This window comes from Lolium perenne, chromosome 4, assembly GCF_019359855.2.
Source record: "Lolium perenne isolate Kyuss_39 chromosome 4, Kyuss_2.0, whole genome shotgun sequence".
Taxonomy (NCBI): domain Eukaryota; kingdom Viridiplantae; phylum Streptophyta; class Magnoliopsida; order Poales; family Poaceae; genus Lolium; species Lolium perenne.
The window spans coordinates 7,769,363-7,794,013 of NC_067247.2; the positions used below are offsets into that span (position 1 = coordinate 7,769,363).

At 46.1% G+C, this 24,651-nt stretch overlaps 2 protein-coding genes and 1 long non-coding RNA gene across 5 annotated transcripts; 1 reads left to right on the plus strand and 2 right to left on the minus strand.

The window, feature by feature from the left end:
• Positions 1-424: 424 nt before the first annotated feature.
• On the minus strand, positions 425-4,392 carry LOC127349434 (uncharacterized). Of its 3 annotated transcripts, XR_011742332.1 has the most exons (5): positions 3,799-4,392; positions 2,651-3,679; positions 1,604-1,665; positions 1,235-1,505; positions 425-1,096 (listed from the first exon to the last, which is right to left on the minus strand). It is a non-coding gene; the product is annotated as an uncharacterized lncRNA (long non-coding RNA). The 3 variants fall into 3 exon arrangements; XR_007880290.2 differs by having other exon boundaries at positions 425-1,505; XR_011742333.1 differs by lacking the exon at positions 1,604-1,665 and having other exon boundaries at positions 425-1,309.
• Positions 4,393-12,707: 8,315 nt separating this feature from the next.
• On the minus strand, positions 12,708-14,988 carry LOC127349435 (ycf20-like protein). The gene is made up of 3 exons (XM_051375183.1): positions 14,844-14,988; positions 14,464-14,674; positions 12,708-13,165 (listed from the first exon to the last, which is right to left on the minus strand). Exons 2-3 carry the CDS (start codon positions 14,667-14,669, stop codon positions 12,709-12,711), a joined length of 663 nt encoding a protein of 220 aa, XP_051231143.1. The 5' UTR covers positions 14,670-14,674; positions 14,844-14,988; the 3' UTR covers position 12,708.
• Positions 14,989-15,119: 131 nt separating this feature from the next.
• Positions 15,120-17,198, plus strand: LOC127349436 (uncharacterized). Its single transcript, XM_051375184.1, has 2 exons — positions 15,120-15,356; positions 16,710-17,198. Exons 1-2 carry the CDS (start codon positions 15,135-15,137, stop codon positions 16,980-16,982), a joined length of 495 nt encoding a protein of 164 aa, XP_051231144.1. The 5' UTR covers positions 15,120-15,134; the 3' UTR covers positions 16,983-17,198.
• The last annotated feature ends 7,453 nt before the right edge of the window (positions 17,199-24,651 follow it).

The following is a 24,651-nucleotide window of genomic DNA, read 5'->3' on the forward strand; positions in this document are numbered from 1 at the left end:
GACGCTGCCAGCGAGGACGTCACCACGACTATCGATCGCATCGTCGATGTTATCGGCAACATCAAGCCCCTGGACAAGGGGAGCTGGAAGCTGAGGTGATCCGATCCTGACCTAGCCTCAAATTTTGAGATCTATGCCCATGTTCGATCTATACGAGGACTGCAACCATCGTCGAGTTCGATCTATGTCGGCATGTTTGGCGGCAGAACATGGAGATCGTGCCATTGGCGGACGCTGCCAGCGAGGACGTCACCACGACTATCGATCGCATCGTCGATGTTATCGGCAACATCAAGCCCCTGGACAAGGGGAGCTGGAAGCTGAGGTGATCCGATCCTGACCTAGCCTCAAATTTTACTAGGAGGCATTGGCGCGGCGGCACGCCGCGCCCGGTGGCGTAACATAAGAAGTGCTGGGTCTGAAGTAAAGACAGAACAGAAGTACTTGTTGCTTGTGCTTGCTGGAACGGTAGACAGGTTTGTGCTATTGTACATGCAAACATAGCACTGAAGTAATATGGGATCAGGCTAGGTACCAGGTACTTCAAAGCACATATTGTCTAGAGCAGCTACATAATATTTCACAACTGATCCCGGTAGTCTAGGGAATCTGCACTTCACCGATCTTCCTCTTCTGCTGGTGGTTTTCAGTCTGAATTGACCTGTTCTTGGACCTGAGGTAAAGTTGGTATTTTCTTACAACTGCATTGGTTCTAGCCTAGGTAACTTGTGTTTGAGTTTTATGCTTACTGGCAAGTGGTGAGCGCCTTTTTGAACTATTTCTTAGCTGATGCTGAGCTGACATCTTCAGTAGGAAAAACTGCTGTTCTTTGATCTAGATTATGGCATAATACTGTGTCCCTTTTAAGCTTTGGCTGCCCTGGAATTGAGAGCATGGATAAAGTCCAGTTTGTACTAACATTGTCTACACTGGATTCAGCCTTTTCTGAGATGGATTTGCTTGGCGTGGTGGCTGAAGCTATGCTATCTTCTTATGCATTTGCCACTTCGTCAGATGGAGAAGGCACCGAAGCTTTTTCTGTAGACGGTGGAGTTTTTGTTGCTTCCCGATGGCAACGCTGGGCTAGCAGTATTACCTGCGAACAAAGACATCTTTATTTATATGGTTTATATGAGTAGCGGCAGTTGCTTACCTGTGCCTCCCTTCTTTGCAGGGGCAGTTTCCCGGTGCATCTATAAGCATTTCCATTATGTAATCCCTTTTTCCAGCATACCTTGCAGGACATGAACCACCAGCCATCAGAATCATCGACCTCTGTGACAATAATTGCCAGCTTATAGTACTTTCCCTGCATGTTATCAATGGTATTGATATGTTTAGGGATAAGCGAACAACAATGCATAGTTATTTTATCAATAGTTCTAAACGTAATCACAATGAAATCTCTTTCTTCTTTGGACAAAGTGTACAATGTTGTCTGAACAGGGTTAAGCCTTCCATTTTCTGGTCCGTGCCATTCTATTTCATCTGGTTGATTCTCATATCTGTAATAAGTGGCCATTTATTTCATGAGCATGTATATAGTAAAAGTAGAGATCAGTTTGATGAGTTGAGTGATATATGTTGCCTGTATAGCAAATACCTCCCGAGTGGGAATGTTTATCTAACAACGGGTTAGAGATGTGATTTGGAAGCACAATTTCCCTGCAGCGGAGCAAACATGCAGAGTTTGTCAGTGAATGGTAAGTGGAGTTGCATCGTGCTCGTGTTTGTAAGACGCTCAAGGGTTGTGCTTGTGTAGCCATGAAGCTTTCTAAAGTATAGACCGAGCCCTCTTTAATATGATTCTTGAACTGGTCTACGCGGATGGCTGGTATATTTCCCTCCATCATGGTTAACTATAGTAGGAACAGAATTCAAATATTAAGTGCGGAAGATAGAAGAAAGAACAATCACGGCCTGTGAAACATTCAACATGTGGTAGGTGCAGACACGATTTGAGGGTTTTGTACATAGTATATTTCAAGGGGTACATTATATTTTTAATCTGTAGAAATGATTTTTGATGTATTTGTGGAAGAAAATTAGCTATACAGTGTGACAAACATGAGTTTGAAGGCACTGTCATGAGAAATATTCTTCTGGTTCTAAAAGGAGCTTAAATGTAGATCATGTCTTAGAGTTCCTTATTACGTACTGAAACTGGAGCTTAATTGAAAATCTTGGAAGTATGTACATATAATTTAAGACAGCGTAACATGCTGATATATAGGTTACTATAATTAACGACACATCATCTATTTTGATTTATCTAGTGTGCAGGCAGTGCTCAGATACAAAAATATCTTAGATGCAGAACAGTATTATGAGAATCCCTTGTTATCGAAAGTATGACATAATCGGAGAAGCTGGACAACGTGTACATTGGAAAGTAGTGTAACATGTTTAATGTAGATAGAATCTTATCTATTTTTATATATTTAAAGTGCATCTAAGGCAGTGCCAAAAACGATAAAGAATCTTTGCTTAAGAGCATTCGGTTCTAAAAAAAGGATTATGATGTAGCACCTCATGGTCTACAACAATGAAGCTAATGCCTGGTCACTTAGGCATCCAAAACCACCACCACTGGGATCTGAGACCTATCAAACTTGAATAGATCGAACACAATGTTGAGATGAAAAATTACCTACAAATTCTTGAGAGAAAGATGAGTGATCTTTGTGCACACCAGGAGTCCGCACAGCAGTCGCAGTACTGCAATCTACATGGCATACCGACATCACCTCAGCTGTATATATAAGCAGATTCCGGCTTCCGGAGAACACATGTTGGCTTGGGACCATGGAGTTGGGAAACCATGAGAGTTCAACTCGGTGGCTGAACCCTGCATAAATTTGGTTGCATGAAAAGCATTTCCATCCATGGTAATGAGTAATGACAACACTACCAATCAATAACTTAACTATACAACATAAGGCACACTCTGTTCTTTGATACCTTCAGGACAGAACGATAGAAAGCACATCAAATGTTAGTATTCAGTTTCTACACATTTTTTCCAAATAAACTTATTTAAAAATGCAACAGTAGACTAACTTTTTTTTTTCTTTTAGATCTTCAACATAGAACGCTGTAAGGAAGATGAAATCTTCGTATGCAGTTTATACACTTTTTTCCCAAAGATCATTTCAGAGCTTCAAATTAATTTTGTACATATATTGCTGAAGAATGAATTTATCATATTGTTTATTACATATCTGGTATTACTAAAACACATTACTAAAACACATTGATTGTAATTACCAACGGAAACTGAAGAGAAAAATGAATTGTCTAAAGTGAAAAAAATCACCTTCATGCAGCCTGACAGTCAGGAAACAAAAAGAATGACAACTGCGTCTTGTTGCACCTACTGCTGCAGAGCCTCCACTAAAAATTGGTGTGCATGCGCACTCCACAAAACAGCAACAATTGTAACTCTTAATTTGAAACCATAATCAGAATTATATCGTAGTCACTTGGCAGAGACATAAGCATGTAAAGCACCACGAAAGGTAGGCTCGTGAAACATTTTGCCATAATGACCAACAATAAAGCTCTACCAACATACATGTTGCTTACTTACGCAATTCAAAATTCAGATTGCCGTAGGTGTACCTTTGACAGGAACATTTGTCATGTGTGAAACTCCAATCATAACAATAGCCAATGGTATCTGTATCAGGCATCAAAAACAATCCTAAATTAGAAAAAGAAAGAGCAGGGGCTGCACAGAAATTATAGATCCATTATGATTCTAACAAAACAACTGATTATATATCAAGACATTGGTACCATGATGTTTTCAGGTGACTGTAAGACTTCATTAGATGATAGCTTGTAGATGTGTAGGCCCCATCGCTGCTGCTTCTTTCATCTAATTTGCATATAGAGGAGAGGGGGACATGGAGTTGAGCCAGCATACTGGCTCGTTGCCGAGAGAGGAAGAGGTTTGCCAATCTAGCCGGAGAGGAGTCAACATCGTTCTTCCGAATCCCTAGCAGACACGGTGAACCAGCCGGCAGGTCGAGGGCATCCCGGCGAGGAGGTATGTCGGGGAAGTCGTGGCACCTCGGCGGCGGTCGCAACGCCGGAGGAGGGCCCAATCCTTGCTATGGCTGCAGGCCATTGAGCAGCTCGGCCATGGGGAGCTTGTGGCAGGGGAGAGGTCGGGCGTCGACCGGCCACACGGCGAACCAGCCGGCAGGTCGAGAGCACCGTCCCAGCGAGGAGATACGTTGGGGAAGCCGTGGTGCCTCGGCGGCGGCCGCAACGCCGGAAGAGAACCCAATCCATGCTATGGCTGCAGGCCATGGAGCAGCTAGGGGGCAGAGGGCGGTCGGTGGAGGCGGTGGAGTTCTAGATTGGATTTGATAATCGTGGAATAGGTCACCGTCACGTTTCCACTAGAAACATCGTGAAGTGCTGTCCTCTTGAGAAACTGCCACGATCACGATGGAAAAAATATCTCACCGACATGGACGGCATACATGGTAAACAAAAGAAGGAAATCCATCTTGTTTGTAGGTAACCGGAAACCGGAAGATCACCGGAAGAAAAGGAGTAGAAAAAAAAGGAAATAACCGAGTTAATCGTTAGCTGATCAGAAGATGGGACAGATGGCATGAAAGGATTAGCAAAAAAATACAGTAGCCAAACGTTAAAGATGGCGTGAAATTGTACATCTTTTATATAGTGTATAATTCGAGTTTGTCGAGAAGGCATCGAAGTTGTATGTGGTTGAGTGGATGATAGATTGGGTGAGAAACTGAGAATGCCATTTCGGCGCATTGCTCTGAACGACGCACATGTATCGGGTCGGGGGAAGACAAGGTAGTGGAGGCGCGCCTGGATATGGATCACACACTGAACTGGCTTTTTTCTTGCCAATTAAGAGCTTCGATTAATTAAAAAAAAAGGATTACAATCACGTTGTAAGACCGGCGCTAGGAAATCTGAAGTATAATTCGTTCATAGACATCATCGTCTGCACAAGCTCTTTTAGCACACAGATGGGCTGCCTTATTAGCGTCCCTACTAATCCAGATGGGCTGCTTTATTAGCGTCCCTACTAATCGTAACTAACACTAGTAGAAAAAAGGTCTTCCATCCTAACCCATTAGTCCCTAAATACTTTGACCCAGGACTAATGGGTCTTTAGTCCTGATTCTGCTGATGAACGAGACTAATGCTCAGGGCAACCGGGACTAAAGGGCTACGGTGGGCTGCGGCCCCAACCGGGATTAAAGGTTTTTTCCTGATTTTTTTCCTGATTTTTGGAAAATAAAATGATAGAAAATTAAAAAAATAAAATGTTTTCAGATTCTTGTATGTTATGCAACCTAGTATTAGGGAAAATTAACAAATTTGAATTTTCACTTCTTTTGCAAATAAGTTTTGAAAAATGGTAAAACCGCAATAACTTTTGCATATGACGTCGAAAAAAAAGTATAATATATCAAAATGATCGTAGGAAAAAGTTACATCCGAATTCACCCGGGTTTACTCGGTTAGCCAATTTTTAGATTCTCAAAATTCCAAATGGAAATACAAAAGCAGGAAGATTTTAGTTTTTGCTATAAATTACGGATTTTATATATTTTTAATTTTTTTTAAACCTAAAATTAATAGTTGCATCCTACATAAAGATTACTATCATTTTTACCCAATTTTTAGATTTTCAAATTTTTAGGTTTTAGGTTTGGCAAAAAAAAATTACTTAAAATTAAAAATAATACAAATTAAAAAGTTAATGTTTATTTATTTATTCAAGATTATTATTACATCATTACTTTTGTTTATTAAAAGAATTATTTGAAATTCAAACAATAAAGAAATGTGACATCGATCAACATGTTAATAGGATTGATATGATACTACTATCACATACATGCGCGCGAAGCACTTGGATGCGGAACGGGATGGAACTCGGAAGTTAAGCATGCTAGTGCTAGAGTAGTGGGAGGATGGGTGACCGAGCGGGAAGTTTGACCACGAGTATGTAATTTGACTAGAGATAAGTGTAGTTAGAGATAGAGACTAAACTATGCAAATAACTGAAATAGTAGAAATTCTGAAAAAATAGAAAAAAAAGAGGGAGTGAAAAATAATTAGAAACCCACATGAATTAAAAAAAATAACTCGAATAGCCTTTAGTCCCGGTTCGTGTTACAAACCGGGACTAAAGGTCCTTCGCAATGGCGCATGCCAGTCGTCCACGTGGCCAAAATGATGCATCAGTTTGATTGTTTCACAGGTTCTACTCGAAGGATTGATCCTCATCGGAAGCAATGTAGGCGGAGCCATCGCTAGAGTCGTCGCCGGAGCCTTCCTCCTCATGATCAGCGCTTGACCCGGAGCCCTCCTCAACAAAATCTTTGGGACAGTCCTCTTCATCTTCATCCTCCGTGTCAGTGAATCCCTCGTGAAGATCGTGCTTGTTGTACCAGAACGAGTGGTTAACTCGTCCGACAAATAGCCGGTCGTACCCTTGGGTCTCCGCGAGAAGGATCCTCATGTTGGTGCCCTTAGGTGCTCCGTGTGCAACATCAGCAAAGCTCATGGTTGGGAAGTGCGCTTTGCACGTCGCCAACACGAGGAAAGCGACTCCGCAGGTGGAAGACTCCTGCCAATCCTTGATGAGTTCCGGCACCTGATTGATCAGCTTGGTCATAGTGTCAATCACCGCGATTCCGACTCTCTTCAGGGACAGCGATTTGGTGACCCCACGACATGCCTCGAAGAGGTTATCAATGGAACTCTGCGCCTCTTCATACGCTTCAGTCCTTTTGAGGGTTGCATCCTTTGTCCACTCAAAACCAAGGCTCGCCGCGAAAAACATGATCAATTTTTTTCCGCGAACAGAAGCAAAAGTCTGAGGAAGTCGGAGTCAAAAACAAATAAAAAGAGGTCCTTATGGAAGATCATCTTGTCAATAGCCTCCGCCTCGTAACTCTTGTTCTTTGACGCCAAGGTCTGGACCCTCTGCTGGCTCTTCTTGAGTTTCTCAGCAAGATCCGACACTTCTTGGGCATGTTTCTCCAGGAGTTCTTTCCTCTTCTTGGTTTCCTCCTCGGAGGATTCCTTTAGGAAATTCTTGAGGGATTCATTTTCCGCCTCAAGAACTTCGACCTTGGCGGAAAGGGTGTCGATGGAGGGGCGCTTGGTAATTTCTTCTGGAATTCGGAAATACAACAACACAGTTAGTTCAGATAATATAGTTACATCGACGATCCTGGGGGCTCAGTCAGAGTTATTACCTTCATAACCCTTGAGGCGGGTCTCCAGCAGCGCGATGGCCTTCTGACTTTCCGCGTCCCTGGTTTGAAGCAGTTCAATTTCTTTCTTCTGCTCCAGCACATGGGTGCGCAAGTCCTCGTGCAGCTTCCGCGTGTTCTGTGAAAGCAGTTCAAGGATTAGACGGAAATTCAAACTTATGGGGGCTGGACGGAAGTTAAAATCTTTAGCATGTGAAAATTTTGATTTTCTGCTACAATCTACAGTTCAAGACATTGGCTCATACATGTTACTCGGAAAATGCATTAACCAATGCCTGGGGGCTGGTGTTACCTGACGCACATTCTTGTGCTTGGCGAAGAAAGCCTTGATACCGCTTTCAAGTTCGGTCAGTTCCTGCTCTTCCGTGTTTGCAGGCCCCCACACTTGGTCCATCATGGCGGAGATCTCCGCGTGGCGCTGTGAAAGGGGGACCTTTTGCAGAATCGGAAAGAAGTGAGGGTGAGTCTGGGGCGTGCCAGTGGCGCCGCTCAAGGTTAGCTTTCTCTCAACCTTGTCAGCCGGAGCTTCAGTTGAGGTAACAGTGGGCTGCTCAGGCGGAGGTGCAGGCGAGGACGCGCCCTTGCCGGAATCGCCTTTGCCGGACTCGGCAGTTGGATCCTCCGGAAGATCATCAAGGTTGATGACATTCTTGGGATCCGGCTTGGCGGTTGAGGAGGCCTTGGGCGGAACCTCAACTTCTGGTGTGATGGGCACAGAAGCCGGAGAGGGCTTCACTCTCTTCTTGGCGATCTTGGGGGGCTAGCTTCCGGAGCTTTTGTTGCAAATATAAAAAAGGCATAACAGTTAGCGTATGTTGATTCACAGCAGCAACAAGATCTTATGACGGAAACCAGACGCTTACCCAGATGGTATAAAAAATTGCTAGATGTTGGGCTGAGCTCGATTGCTGGTGTTAATAAGCTTGAGGCGTTTCTTTTCCGCCTCTGCCTTCCGGGTAGCCGCGGTGCTAAGCACTTCGCGGGCGCGTTTGGCAGCAGGGCCGGAGGAAGAAGTCCTTTTCCTTTTAGAGGGACCCGGAGCCTCGGGAGCCTCCGCCTCGGACGCGGCCTCCGGGTCGGTGTTGCCCGTTTGAGGTACTCGGAGGAGAGTTCCGAGGTCTTTCTCTTCAGAGCTAAAGTTACCCAGTAAACGCTTAGATGAATTCACCAAAAACTTAAAAGGAATCAGTAGTTGAGTCATATAAACATACCGCGGTCCCGGAGCCATTGGTGTGAATATCCATATTGCACACATGGATCTTCAGCTCGCGCGGAATCTTGATCAGCACCCGGAGGCGCTTGTCCAAGGCGTCGGCGGAGAGGTTGTGCTTTGAGGCGCGCATATTGTCTTCGCATCCCGTGTACTGGAATAGCAGGCGGTCTCGATGTTGTAGAGGCTGGATCCGCTTAGTAAACCAGGACATGGTCAGGTCCTTCCCCGACAAGCCCTCATCCGTAAGCTTGTGGATCCGCCTGACCGCCCGAGTCAGTTGAGTTGACTCGGAGAGATGGGGACACTGAGTCCAGGCCGGAGTCTCGCTGGGAGGGCTGTCCTTGAAATCTGGCAGCACCTTTGGAGATGCCAGATCCGACACGTCCTTCAGGTAGAAGAAGTTACCTGACCAGTACCGCACAGATTCATGTCGATTTGTATGCGGGTACGTGCGCCCGGGGCGGAGCTTGAAGGTGACGCCGCCGCAGGTGGCCAGCGTAGAAGTCTGAGAAACTTTCTCCTTTTTCATGGAGAAGTAATACTGGAAGCGAGGAAGATCCGGGGTTATCCGGAGGTGGCCTTCACAGAACGCTACATGGTTGCTGATGGCCAAGATGCTGTTCGGAGCAATGTGATGAGGCTGGAGCTCGTACGCCTTCAGGATCTCGGAGAAGAAATCGCTGGGCGGGAAAGAGAATCCGCGCTCAACAAGCGCCTTGGTCACCACCCACTCTCCGGCTTTGGGAGCGGGATTCAGTTCGCCGGAAACCCTCCGCCAGGATCCGGATTTTATAAAACCCTCCGCCTCGAGGTTGTGGAGCTCGATCTCCGTGGTGAAGCAGGGCCACCATTTTCCTTTGGCTTTGTCATCTCGTTTCCGAGCCTTTGATTTTTTGGCAGCAGCCTCCTCCGCTTTCTTCTCCATTTGTTCTGCCCCCGCGGTGTCTTCCGGGTTGGAAGATGTCCCTTCAATGCTTTTGCCGGAATCCTTTGAGGGCTCCAGCTGCACTGGGATGAATGGTGGAGGGGCGGAGGAAATTGGTGTTGCCGCGATCGGCTCGGTGGAGGGAGGCGGAGTCGACGAAGACATCTACAAAATCAATGAGCGAAGGAGACTGATACTTAGCCGGATCCAATGTGACAAATACCCAGTTCATCCCTACCAACTACGGCGAGAAGGAAAAGCTTGAGTGCTTACCGGAATGGCTTCCGCGGTGATTGAGGTCGCCGGTGGCGAGGATTTGCTGCGGTGGCTCGCCGGACTTAAGAACACGAAGAACAATCTGCGGTGGCGAGACGGCTCCGGCGAAACTCCGGCGAAATTCCGGTGACTACGATGCGGCGGAGGAAGAGCTCGGAGGCGGCGATTTGCAGAGAGGTGAAAAGGGGGGGCGAATGGGGTGAACGGGGTGAACGGCGGATATTTATAGGCTGAGGGGAGGAGATTCGTGCTCCGCATCCTTTGGTCGGAACGCAAGCGTCGCGCCGTTGGATGATCGACATGTGTCACAAACCCTAATGGTAAAAATGGCTAAGGATAAGTTACCGCTCAGATCGCCCGAAAATGGCGCCAAGATTGGCGGAACCGTTAGAACTTTTCGAGGTTCTGGGTAAGAATTTGAAATTGTTGACCGATGTCTCTGCTGGGAAGTAATCCGGAGATGCGTTGTAAAATGACGTCGATGGATGAAGTCCCGCGGGATGAAAGTATTTTCCGACTACGAGTTGGAAAAGAAGAAAATATGAAGTTGGAGTTCTTCAAGTTTCCCCATGTTACCAAGATTGACGGAAGCTATAAGGTTTTAGCAAGGCGGAAACAAGAGGTGAATCTCGGAGAACTCTGGGGGCTACTGTTGTGGGTATACTTCATGGGTGTACATCGATAGTGCCTAGATCCGGCAAGCCCGGGTGGCCCATAGACGGTGATGTGGCATGTGGCCCATCGGGCGGCCCAGATGCTGTTGATCATGAAGGATGAAGTCCAGCCCAGGATCAGTAAGCCAGATCCTAACCGACCTTCGGAGGAAGCCGGATCCGTGGAGGCCCATGAGGAACCCGGATCCAGTACGACATAGATGGAAGGCGGATCCTTGACGTACACGGCAAGACATTGTACCGTAGTTAGGCAATCTGTAATCCGGCTAGGACTCTCCATGTAAACCCTATATCCGTGCGCCTATATAAGCCGGATCCCGGGAGCCCTAGAGGCACAACCACAACTCATTGTAACAACGCGAAAGCGCCCAGATAATTCCAGACAAGCAGCAGTAGGCCTTGCCATCGTGCAGGTGGTCCGAAGCTGGGTAAATCGCGTACCACCGTCCCGAGGACTCTCCGTCCTATGGCCCCTACTTCTTCTCCCCTCCATGAGGATCCTTCCTCTGGAGTACCGTCGAATAGGCAACGACAGGGCCTTTAGTCCCGGTTCGTAAGCAACCGGGACTAAGGGGGGGGGGGCCCTTTAGTCGCGCATAATTAGTCCCGGTTGCGCAACTGGGATTAATGGCCCTTGCGAACCGGGACTAAAGCCCCTTTTTCTACTAGTGTAATACAAAATCTACTTCCTCCGTTCTCTTTTAATTGACTCGGATTTAGTACAACTTTATACTAAATTCGAGTCAATTAAAAAAGAACGGAGGGAGTAGTAAACATCTCATAAAGCTCTCTAATCTCACGAAAGATAGGAGCAATTTCAGATCTTTCTACCTCATTATTCTCCCATAGTTTCACTACTAATTGAGCATCGCTCTCAACAATGACTTTTCGATAGCCTCTCTCCATCGCAAGAGCTACATCCTCTCTAATTGCAAAGACCTCCATAGTCATAGAGTTTGCAGCATGCAAGTACCATAGTGCTTGTGCTCGGATTAAAGCACCAACGGAGTCCCGGACAACCATACCCGGAACTGGCCAGAGTTGGCCACCACCCTCCCCGTCACCACCGTCGTCCCCACCATCTTTGCCTGACCCCATTGCCATTGACCCCTCCGGCTTCGAGTTTGGCATCACCATCCACCAGGGCATGACCTGGGATAGGCTGCGCTACCCCAGAGGTTTGTGTCGATCGTCGATGGGCAAGAGCCCCGCGACGTCGTACTACGTCCGGCGACGTCACCGCCTGTGGTCCGTGGAGGTGTTTTTCGACGGCGAAGGGAAAATATTCCTCGACAACGGTTGGAGGTGCTTCGCCCGCAGGCACGCCATCGAAGTCGGGCACTTCGTCGTCTTCAAGTATGACGGCCACATCATGCTCACCGTCAAGGCCTTCGACAATACCATGTGGCACCGGCACTACCACACCGATGAAGATGACTAGGAGAGGGCAAGATGAAGACGATGTAGTCTTCTACTATGTTTTATTATTTCTAGTTTATTTGTACCAATTTGCTTCAAGCAAATTTATCTCCAAATATATATATGCAATATATACGAAATTGTCCAACAACGGACCGAATGGGTAGCGCCGTTGGGTGCACTGTCTTGGATGGCCGAACAACGACACACAATTTGTCCGTGCCAACCCAAATGGACTAAAATAGACCTGATGATTAGCCGTTTTGGATCGGCCAACTGGAAATGCTCTAAAGGAGGACACCGCGGAAGATCTTTGACCCCAAGGTGGAGAAGCGTTGCAATCCCGTAGTGGCGGTAGCTGCAGGGGCCAAACGGGAGGGGGCCCACAAGACCATTGACCACTTTTCTTTTGAACACACGAGGGTCCCAAGTTTATAGTATTAAAATTGAACGAGATCACAACACAACTCAAAACCAAAGTTTTGTGCTCTGGAAACTAGAGCCTAAACAAATAGTACCTAGAAGAGAAGACAAGCTTCAGAGCTAGGCTGCCTAAACAAAGGAATACAATCAAAGACCGCCAGGTGGTCCGGCGAGGACTCGAACACGAAGAACCTACGATCACACTTTTGAGGGGCCTTTTGCGAAGTCTCCAACCGTAGAAGCACTGACCACGACATGGAGAATGGGGGGTGGAATCTCCGGTGGCCGGCATCATTAATTGAGGCAGTATATGACAATGCCTAAGATCTCCGGCGGGACCTCAAAGGCTCAAACCATGGCAGCAGATTACTTTTGTGCTAGTTTTCTACTCCCTCCTAAATGAGTAAAATATGTTGTTTTACATATTTCAAAATGAACTACTGTAAAATGAATGGCACGGGTGGATGAAGCAAAGTACTAGAAAGCTGCAGCAAACATTTACCAAATCCCAGTAAATATATTATCAACCTCAAAGTGGAACGGATTACATGATTCAAGGAATTCATTCACTTCATATTTGAACGAATCCAAGAACAGTCCGAGTGTGAGCCCGGCTTTCCAGTAATTGAATATCGCAATCATGTTCTTCATCCCGCCGAGAAACGCAAACGAAGCCCTGTACATTAGAGCACCAATAACCTCGACGATGGCTACGGCAAGGCCAGCAGATAATATGTCCCAGTCGCCCGTTTGGCCAATGACAGTAGCAAATGCCGTGGCACAGTAAAATCCTATTAGGAAGAACAAGATCTTCACAGGAAACCCTCTTCTCAGTTTCTTCAGCTTGTCAGTCAACTTCTTCAAGAAAGACAGAATAGCACTAAACAGGCGAGTGCTATTGCCTGAATTATCAGTGTTGTCATCCGACATAGTCCTGATAGCCCATCGCACCCCCCTACGAAAAAATGTCAATGATTGTTAAAAATGAGAATTGAGTTCTGAACCCATACAACTTACAATGCACAAACTAACCTAGCATACATTTAGGCACAAAAAAATGTCAAACATTGTTAAAAACTGAAAAGTGAGTTCTGAACCCATACCACTTACAACGCACAAACTGACCTAGCATACATTTAGGCACAAAAAAATGTCAAAGATTATTTAAAAAATGAAAAGTGAGTTCTGAACCCATATACCACTTACAATGCACAAACTGACCTAGCATACATTTAGGCAAAAAAAATGTCAAAGATTGTAAAAAAAATGAAAAGTGAGTTCTGAACCCATACAACTTACAACACACAAACTGACCTAGCATACATTTGGGCACGGAAAAATGTCAAAGATTGTTAAAAAAAGGAAAAGCAAGTTCTGAACCCATATACCACTTACAATGCACAAACTGACCTAGCATATATTTAGGCTTCTCTACCTACAAGAAGCGTGCATCTTTTGCAATGTTAGAACCATGCAAGTGCCCACTGATGCAGAGATTAACTCGCACAATCTAAGCCGGTATTTGAAACGCAAGCACATGAACCTTCACTTTCAGTGAACAGGTTAACTCTGGATACTTAGGTTGGACACAAAAAATTCAGAACATATTTGTTTAGGTAGCACAACTGAGCAGAAGATTCTGAAGCTGTAAACCACCGAACTAAAAATTTCATCGTAAAGGGATGATGCATATCACGTGCCAGCATAGAGATACTCATGAAATCAAATGTATCTCTTGTATGCAATACTTGGCACACTGCCTAATGTTCAGTCAATTCACTTGCCTTGGACACTAGAGGGGCTACTAGTAAATGCGAGTCCCAATGAAACAGTGTAACATCTGATTCGAACAAACAAACTGCTTTAAGTCTTTAGCACGGCTATTCATGCTGTCTAGATTATACAACACTGAAGCTATTTCCATTTTTGACATAAATAACTTCTCATGAGAGTTTTGAACATTAGAGGGGCGGTACTAGCCAGCAGGATCTCCACTGAAACTGTGTAGCACCCGATTCGAACAAACACAGTGGTTTAACTATGCCCAGGTCATCGACGTTCTCTAGAAAATTCAACACTGAAACTTGTGCATTTTTCGCATAGAACTGGCCGAACAGGCCAATAATAGGAACGCCTAGTGACCAATCTTCACAAGCAGAATACGCATTGCGCGTATTGTATCTACAGTCCTTCTGCGGGTAGATTATTTTGGAACAGTCGTTGGGTGGTAACAGTGACAGTAATTAACACTACCTGGAGCTTGTGCAGAAGGACGGGGACGCACGCAGCATCAGCAAGGAGAAGCTCCCCTGCGCGCTCCGGCGGCACGCGGCTGCCCCGCTCGCAACAGCACAAGGAGAAAATCTCCCTCGACCTCGAGAGTCCCGAGCTGCCCGGCGGCGACCAATCGACGGCTCCCCTGCACGGACGCAGAGCTGGCATGCGCGCTGGCCAAGCATCCGCGCTGCAGACAAAATTAAAATCTCAGACCATCTCGTCGGATCGGACCGGGCCGAGCTCATTTCACGGAGCTCCCCGGCGGTCTTGATCCGCCCGCCTCTCATGGCGGAGCTCGTGCTCGCTCAGCAGGAAGCGTAACGAGGGCGGGGGGAGTGGGGGTGTAGGTGGCTTACCTAGCAGGAGAAAGCGAGTTCGCCAAGCGGCTGCGCCGGCGGTCTCACCGGCGGCCGCCGGAGCTCATCGCGGCGGGGAGGGATATGGGTGGTTGGTCGTGGCCGCAGAGGGAGAGCCGCCGAGACAGTGAAGGGGAACCGAACTGGGCCATGGCCCATGGGCTGCCTTATACCCGTGGGCCGAAATCTAAGTATGTAGGCTTTGCTCATCTGAACCTGAACCTGCACCTGAACCTGAACCCCAGCGTAGCGAGCACTGACTGACTGGGCGGCGGCGGCGGCGGCGGCGACATGCAGTTCCTCCGAGGCGGCGGCGGCGGCGGGGGAGGAGGGGCGGGAGGGATGGCGTGGGAGGTCCTGAGAAGGCATTTCTCGCGGAAGCGGGCGGTGGACGTGCGGCGGATCAACCCCAAGGTGCCCAAGGAGGAGGCCGTCGCCATCTCCGGCCGCCTCCTCCAGATCCTCGCCGACCACGGGCCCCTCACCGTCGGCAACACCTGGAACCACGCCAAGGTACCATACCCACTCACCCTGTCGCGCGTCATCTCTCAGCTGTTACTGCGTGTGGACCTCTCTGCCGATTGAGCTCGATGCACCGTGACTTTGTGCCTCCATAGCCAGTAGCTGCATAGTAAGGAACAGATTGAAACTGACGGATTGGGATACTTAGCAAAGCTTCGTCTATGCCTTCTTTGATCAGATGATGCTCAGGCTTCAGTCCATGAAGAACATGATAGGGTGTTCTCTCCCTTTTAGTAACTGATTCTTGCGTTTGGGAAACAATTAGGTGAAAAAGAAGAACTGCATACTAGTTACCAGTAGCTACCAAGCCCCAGTGTTGTTATTACATGCTTGCTCCTTCCTTGGCATGTTAGAACATTAGCAATCTGTCCATCCATTTCTAAAATTATGCATACTATTTGTATTATCTCCTAACTGCGCTATAGAACTTGCCTACTTCTTTGTTTAGCACAACTGACTAACGGAAGCAACTTAGGGAGCTTGCTCTTTGCCTATACTACTTTGGCCAGATGGTGTTTTGGTCATGAACATGATAGTGTCATCTGTCCCTTTTTTACAGTTGTACCTTATCTTGCATTTATGAAGCAATTAGGTGAAAGCGAAGAAGTGCAGAGTAGACTAGATTGTTTTCTGTACCTAGAGTAGTTTCCAGTGCATATTATTAGTACATCTAGTTTGTTTTCGAAGTTTAGTGCCTGCAGTTAAATTGAATATGGTGTATGTATTTTAACCCAATGTTACATGAAAAGTGCTTGGGTACTGTTGAGGATTGCCTACAATTAGGTTCAGCTCAGGCATCATTTTTGTCATTGTTGCATGAATAAGCTGAATTCTTGTGCTTTGATGAGGTATATTACTGTTACATGGTGAGGTAACCCACTGAATCTTGCTTTTGAAACTTGTGTTTTATATGTCCCTGAAGAGAATTGTCTGCAAATATAAGAAGGGACGACACTTGTGCCTTAAATGTGCAATGTCGTCACTACATGAGTTTCTTATGTCAGTTAATCAAAGTATCTTGAAATGCTTGGTAGTGCCTCGTCCTTCTTAAAATGCAGTTTGTCTGAATGTCTATCTCCTATGAGCTAACATGCTTCAGTGTTCCGTCTACCTGCTTGCTCATTTCATTGCACTTGAGAACATTGACGATCTGTTTATCCACTCTGGTAGTCTAAGTAGTACTTGTACAGTCCCCCAACAGCAGTGACCATGCTTATTTCCTAATCTGAATATTCATTCTTTAAATTTAGCTGAGCTTATTGCACTAAGTGTCATATAATACCATTGGTAGTACCTATCTAATCAAGACCTTGCCGTTGATGCAAAAATTTCTGATGACGACAGGACGCCGCCATTGAGGGCCTGAACAGCAAGACCCACATGAAGATCCTTCTCAAGTGGATGTGGGGGAGGCAGATCATCAAGCTCTCTTGCACACAGACCGGCAACACCAAGAAGTTCCTCTACTCCCCATTCACCGCCGATGGTTCCGAGGCTGCGGCTGAAGAGCCATCGTCGACAACACCCGAGCAGCAGCAGCCTAGGAAAGGCTGGAAAGGGAAGCACCCGAAGTACAAGGGGCAGGCCAAGAAACAGAAACCTGCTGCCGTGGCTTGACATTGTTCGCCCGGCTCCTTCAATTTCATTTTTTTTAATTAGTGCAGAAGAGCACCATTGTCTCGTTGAGAAAACATTGTGTGTGACTGAAATTGTGTTGGCGTGCACTGGATGTAGACTTCATTGTGCTAGAATAATAATGATGGTAATCTAGCTTATGTAGACTATGTTCTTTTGAAGGTCTGATCGAATTAAAAAGGCCAGTTCCTGAGTTTTCTAGTTTTAGGGGAACCAATGTCTGAGTATTTGTGATGCAGCGTAGGGCTGTGGGCTGCAAAGCGTTAGTCAGGCTGGGCCACTCTGCAATAATGAAAAGAACGTCAATATTTTACCATACTCACAATATCATATTGATGCTATTATTACATAAAATGGGAGTGAACTCTGGAGATTTTATTACAGGAAAGGGGAGTGATCCCCAGAGACTTACTTGTGTGTAAGGGGAAGCGCAAACTCACCTATGTTTAAAAACATGGGATATGCTTAAATTTATCAAATTGTCATGCTCACTCTCTTGATGTACAATGGTGATTTCAACGAAGTTTCACATTGTTCGGAGCATGATGGAGTGCAAGAGCGCAAACTGCAGGGTTTCGCGATCTAACTGCCGGGTACGGCTGGACAAGGCTTTGCCTACGGCGTGATGGTGCTCCACTTTCCTTCTAGCCATAGTCGATTTTGGGGCTTGGCATTATGATATAAGAGGGTTTTTTTTCAGTCAAGTCAGATTATCGCATGATTATCAACACAAAGATCCAAAGAGAGAACTATTTTGAAAGCAGCGCTGGCTCTTCAAATGCTGAAGCTGAGGCGAAAGGCTGGACCACATTGTGAAAAATAAAAGTTCTATCCAAAATCAGGGTTTTCCTATGGAGATTAGCCAAACAATCAATTCCTAAGGCTGATATTCTTATGCATAGGAACATGTCTAGGCATAGCCGTTGCGCATTTTGTGGTGCTGAATAAGGCACACGTAGGTAGGTATACGTACCCTTTTGTAGTCGAGGAAGTACGGGACGAGTCAGATGCAGGCAACTGAATCTCCTGGATTCAAGCCTTGTGCACATGAATCCTTCCCGTACTTATCTCCACTGGTACTTCCTGAGCCGTGTAGCTTAGGCTAGACAATGCCACAGGTAATCAGTCACGGTTAGCCAATTGACTAAGATGTGCTTGAGAAAAAGGCTGTACACTTACAGTACGATGTAAGGCTAGGACTACATTGTGTGTGTACTTCATTCAGTATCTGCTTCTTCTCAACGTAGATGCGCAATGTGGGATTTCTGTTCGTCAGTGAGGAAAAAAAAAGGTGCCAAACGCGTTTGCTTCTCTCGCGGGTTTATTTCTCCTTCACTCATCTTCTTCCTTTTCACCATTGCAAGCAAGAAGCACATGCGGACGTATTTATGCCATCACACGCACGATAGGTCAATGGTGAAAATCTTTTTTTTTTTGAAGATTCAATGGTGAAAATCTTTGTTCACTGGGGAAGGGGGCACGCGCGTGTGCAGATGACGGTGCGAGCATCACAGCTTGCGTTGGATTGAAATGTGAATAGCTCACGGCCCCATTTGCAGTGAACCGTGTTCTGCCATCTAAGAGAATTTTCACTAACGGCCCTTAAATAGGCGTAAATAGGAATTGGCAACTGCGTCGGCACTCGCATATGGAGGATGCCTGCTTCCTCCGTTTGGGAAAGGCTTCCACATACCGGCTGCCCCAATAGAAATTTTTGAACAAAAAAAAAACTCACAAAAGACGGTGAATTTCATTCGATTTCTAGAAAATAGGTTGAGTTTGTACAAAAGACGGCTATTACAAATAGAAGCTAGCGGCTTCAAGGCCCTGTAGTCGCCGCTTTCTGCACCGTAGCTGCCGCCGTCGTCGTCATAGAAGTCGAAGTCCCAGTCGTCCTTCTCCTCTTTCTACGCCAGCGGTGGAGAAGACTCGGTGGCGGCAAGGTCAACGAAGTTGCCGGAGTCCCTGGCGGACCACAACTCCACCTCCCGCGCATTATACGTGACCTGCCGGTAGTACTCGTCGATGGAGCGGCTGGCGAGAAGTTGTTGTCATGGTAGGGCCACGGTATGTCGCCTGCAGCTCCACTAAGTGCCACGTAGGTAGGTATGGTGGGTATTTGGTTTGAGGTGTTTGGATACAAGTCTTAACTTGTTTGCAAATTTTGGGCTAGCAAAAAGATTTAGAAACATGCCATAGTGTCTATAGTGCCAATCATTTATTAACAAAAAGGCTCCTTAGTACTAAAAATCTATGTATATGAGCAAAAGGTACCACTAAATAAGGCACTAGAAAATTATCATTCATCAAAGTATTTAGCTAGCAACACTAAGCACAAGTTTGAATTTCAGCTTTTTTGCTTGCATTCCCTTTTCTTTAAGCATACAACTTATTCCAAACAAGCAATTCAATCATGGGATAGTTTATTTCAGTAGCTCTTTTCTAAGCATGCAATATCTATCATGGTAATTCCATTTATTTCCAAGCAAAACTAGATATACATCAAAGAAAGACACTCCAAGTTTCTACGATCATTATATGTTGCTAAAAAAATAAAGTTTAAAATTTGCAAACCGAAGGTTTGATAGATCTAGTGGGGTGCCTTGTGCATCTCCAAGCTTATGGTATTCACCATTCTTGGATAGCTCTTGGTTTGGTGTTCCTTCATTCCCTGTCAAAAAATATCAACACAAAATTTTATTTCATTTTCTTTTTTATTGGGTGACATTAGTGGTACAACAATATGATAGTATCTGCATTTACAAATAATTTCCTTAGTGCACAAGAACATAGTGTTCCACATATTTCTAGCATATAAAAATCTTAAGGCAAATCATTTTGAAACCTAAAGGAATGGCTCAAACACTAGTACGCAGAATCTATCCAGATTTTTAGTAGCAGCAAAATGAATTTTTTCCGCCCGCCTAGACATGTTAGGATTTTTTCCCAATTTTTATGCATATAGAGGATGAAAAGTTTCAGAGGATGAAAAGTTTCAGATTCAGTAATTCTTTTAGTAATTTTAGGAGCTGACAGAAAAATTAGAAAATTTGCGCACCAAACAGAACCGTGCAGAATTCAATAACTTCTCATATGTATCACAATTTTAAAATGTCCAAATCGGTAAAACTTGGTACTTTATTAGAAAATCTAGAGAGAAAATAAAAAATAGACTCTCTTGGAGCAGCAAGAGTGCAAAAGAAAAAGAAAAACGAAACAAAAATAATTTGGGTTGCCTCCCGTAGAGCGCTTTGTTTATAGCTAGCTATATAGGTAGGCTTTATTTACTTGATTCAAGTGATGTGAAAATCATATGGTAGCTTGTACCTTGATGCTACCTCATTCTTCCTGGAAAGTGTTCCATACATTTCTTTTGTGGGCACTAAAACTTCACATTCCCTTCATTCACATCGTAGGAGACGAAGGTGGGTGTAGCCTGGCGGTGCGACATACCTAGCGATGTGCGAGCTGCTACATCGCTGCAGCGCCGCCTCTAGAGAAAAATAGGTGGACGGCGACAAATTCGTCCTCCTAGCTACCACAAACACGAAGACATCCGAGGCTCCTATGACCTCCGCTCCTAGCTCCTATAACATATATACGGAAGAAATGGTTAATGCACAAAATTCAATGCATGGTCTACGTAATCTCAAAGGATGGGGGCCACGCCCCCCTCCCTCTCCCTCCCACCCACCCGCGCCTTCCGTCAATCCATTAAGCTTTTGAATATCAAAGCTAGTCTTGTCTACCATGTTAGCAAATCACACACAAATTTCAACATGGATATCGCACATGTGACGTATGCTCCACAAGAAGATGAGCAGCACAGCCTCACCTCCACCTCCACCTCCATCACCGGCGACTACGGCCTCGCCTCCACCTCCACCACCGGCGACCACAGCCTCGCCTCCACCTCCACCCTCTCCACCACCATGGGCCCATCCTCCAACGATGGAATCGAAGGCCGATCCGAGACCAATGAGAAATACCAAGTGTTTCATCATGTATGAATTGATGTGGAAAACTTATCCAGTTATGGATCCATCGCCGTTCGGTCCACTCCGCACTCCCCTATAAGCACCTACGTATCTAGCGATGGTTGTGTATTATAATTGCTCGGCAAACAAACCTCGCGAAAATGTTCTGAATCTCATCTCCGGTTGTCTCCGTTTCCTGTAGGTGGGGGGCTAGCCCCCCTCCCTGAAACTATTAGGAGAAAAGGCAAGTTCGAGCATTTAAATAGTATTAAAGTTTTGTCTTGACACCTGTCGCTGGGCTCAAGCTCATGTTGCTGCTGCTGTTTTAAATTAGCGCTGAAGTGCTATCATGTGTGTGTGAGATCGACCATACGCGTGTTGACTCATAGTTATGTTGTAGAAGTTGTTGTGGTAAAATAATGATGATAATGTTTTCTCTCTATAGAATATAAAGGTCCGAGTATGTGTGATCGCATGGTGATACGTCAAGCTACTCAGGTTTCTGTTCAGTCAGTGAGCAACAACAAAAAATGTCAGAGTTCTCCGATGCGAAACGCGTTTGCTTCTCTACCGACTTTGTTTCTCCTTCACTCATCCTTTTTCCTTCTCACCATTGCAAGCAAGAAGCACATGCGGACGTATGGCATCACACACACGCACGATAGGGGCGCGGTTGGTTGGCCGGACCGATTCCTTGCATGACTGCGTCAGTGAGATGGGGTGCATTGCGCGTTGCGATCGGGTCATGGGCCACTTTTCGGCCGGTCGTTTGGTAACCTGTGAGCCCTTTTGCGCGCCGGAGAAGGAACCCAGGCCCCATCGTTTGGTTGCCCGTTTCCATCTCATTCTTTCCAAGTCGTGCAGTCCATAGCTTGTTTGGTTGCAGTGATGTGGTAACCCCTTCACTTTGAGTGGTGAGGTTACCCAGTACTGAATAACAACACACATGAGATTCAGTTCATCAGAAAAGATGCTGGTAATACACGGCAACTACTTCTTAGTGGGTGATGCATCACGAACGAAGCAACTACTTCGTGATGCATCACATGTTCGTCACGAGGGGTTAGTATATACCACCTCGAACAAGTTCATCATTACAAACCGGGGATAAGGTTGTAGCAAGTTCTAGCTAATGGATGGATACAAGATCACCTCCCAAAATCAGCGGTTCATGACGAAGGAAGCAGAAGCACTAAGCAGGAAACTGGTTGCGGAGCCAGGTCCTAAGCCAGCTCCTCTTCTCCGGTGGTTGCAGCTTACGGTAGACTGCATACTCGGCTTCATTGTCTGCAATGAAGTCGATTGCCCTGACCAGCAAGTTAGGCTGGAACAGCTGCGCCTTGCAGACGAACCGGGGAGTGAAGATTGTCTTCATCTGAGCGTAGTTGCTGATCGGAGTGCCGATGTACTGACGGTGCTTCGGGTACCGCTGCAATCGACAAGGAACACATGTAAGCGTACACGATATTGACATGTATATACTTTGAGATCAATGCAAGAGCTCAATGAGGATTCATACCAGGATGTACTCGTTCGCCGCCCCTTCATCACCGCCGTAGAAGCAGCAACCAGCTTCGCTCCAGTCCAGAATGCAATCGGATTTCATCTTCGTGATGACGCTCCACTTCGTCCTCCAGTTTTCTGATGTGATTGTACAGCTGAAGAGTGGTGACATGTACCCCGGCGAATGCAAGAACATCTGCGGCTACCTTCTTCATCTGCTCCTCCTTGAATTCCATGTTGAAGCAGATGCCGCTACGGACGAGCTGAACCAACCGGTTCAGCACAAACTCTGATAGCTCAGGTTTTCAAACCATGGCTGGTTTGCTTGCTATCAGAGGTGGCTGAGCATTCACACTTGCCGCAGACATATCAGGGGAGTCCAAATGTATGATCGCCTACATGATGAACACTACCAGATCAATGGAATACCAAATGGAAATCCGTAAGCACTACCAGATCAATGAACTACCAAATGGAAATCCTTAAGCACTAGCAGATCTATGAACTAACAGTACCACATCAAAGAACAACGAGGTAGGTAAGATCGGTCTTACAGTCAAAGGAGCCACACGCAACACCGAGGTAGGGGAAGCAGGGGACCCTGACGTAGATGCAGCCAGCACCACCGTCCCAGTGGAAGATGCAGGCAGCACCACCGTCCCCGTCGTAGAGTTAGATGGAACCTAGAAAACCTCCACAACCTCCACCGGCGACGAAGGAATGTCCTACAATTTATTCGTTCAGACCCAGGTTGTGTACCCATAAGATCTAGATCTAAGGCTAGGGTTTGAAGAAGCTTACCACAACCGAAGTCATCGACGCACAAGTAGAAGACGACCATCCTCCACGGTCAGTAGCCGCCTCCATAGCCGCCCTCGCCGCCGCAAGCTTCACCGACCGTGCGAGTGAGGTTGAGCCGACCATGTCGCTAGATCGGGGATGCTTGATGAGCTCGAAATGGGGGGAAATGGGGGATTTGGATTTGTCGGTGAGAGAGGGTGGCGAAAATTCAAGCGCGGTGACCGAATTCATGGCGACGAGATTTCGCCGTCCCACGCGAGCTCCCGCCATCTCCCGCGGTGGCTCTGCGAGGACACCGCGTTCTCCACTTCCGCGAAAACGGGGGTGGCTCGCTAGAAACGGTCGAACCGGGCGTTCCTCCAGGGCCTGGTTCGAGGGTGATTTGAGAACCGGTTCCTGCAAGAACGCGGCGTCGACCAGGAAACCAAACGGAACGGAAAAAGCTGCGCCGATGCGAGCCAAGGGGCATGTAGCCTACCAAACACGCCCTAGATCAATGGTGAAAATCCTTGTACACAGGGGAGGGGAGCACGCGTGTGTGCAGCATGACGGTACGAGCATCACAGCTTGCGTTGCATTATTGGGATTTGAATAGCTCACGGTCCCAGTTGCATGTATTTAGTAAACCATCTATTGCCGCCTAAGACATTTTGTTGATACTACTAGAGTTTTTACAAAGATGAATATAGGCATAATCCCCTAAACGGGGTGAAACACCTACCTTCACCTAATCTTCTCATCAAATCCCCGCAAAATCTTAATCTACAAAATCAACTAGATAGGACTAGATAGATAGGTGCAGTGTAGTATTGAGCATTGAGAAAATGCAGTAGGATTTGAGAAAATGTAGGGGTAAGTGGAAATTAAAGTAGCCCTAACCTGATTAGGTCTCACTGTAGTGTGCCTTATGCCTGAAAATTACTGGATCGGATGGGATTCGGTTGTGCATACCATTTTTCGACCGTTTGGTTCAGGAGGGAGCGGCACAAGGCTCTGCTATCTGTTGCCATCAGGTAACATGTTTTAGCCTTATATTTTTTTGTTTAATTACATCTCACTTAATTATTAGTATTCACATATAATCAGAATGGAAATTACGGAAATCCTAGCACAAACTTGAAAATATCACATAACATAGTATCAGACTCGTATATCATATTACCACAAAAGCTGGAAGCGACCCTAACAAGTTTTGATAGGTGCATCCATCACATAATTTTTCATGACAAAGTGCGAAGTGACACAGTTTGACTCACGCAACCCCTCGACCAAGTGCTACGATGAAGAAGTGTTGATTGTTTGGTCTTCAGTTCAGTCGGCGGCGAACTCCTAGAGATTCGTCTAGATCGACGATGGCATGAATATATCAC

Bases quoted from the DNA above. Each gene is read 5' to 3' on its own strand.
- LOC127349435 (XM_051375183.1), bottom strand. From the start codon at position 14,669: ATGCTTGGCCAGCGCGCATGCCAGCTCTGCGTCCGTGCAGGGGAGCCG. The intron at 13,166-14,463 runs GTAGTGTTAATT...ATTTTTTCGTAG, and splicing joins TCCTTCTGCACAAGCTCCAG to GGGGGTGCGATGGGCTATCA.
- LOC127349436 (XM_051375184.1), top strand. From the start codon at position 15,135: ATGCAGTTCCTCCGAGGCGGCGGCGGCGGCGGGGGAGGAGGGGCGGGA. The intron at 15,357-16,709 runs GTACCATACCCA...TGATGACGACAG, and splicing joins ACACCTGGAACCACGCCAAG to GACGCCGCCATTGAGGGCCT.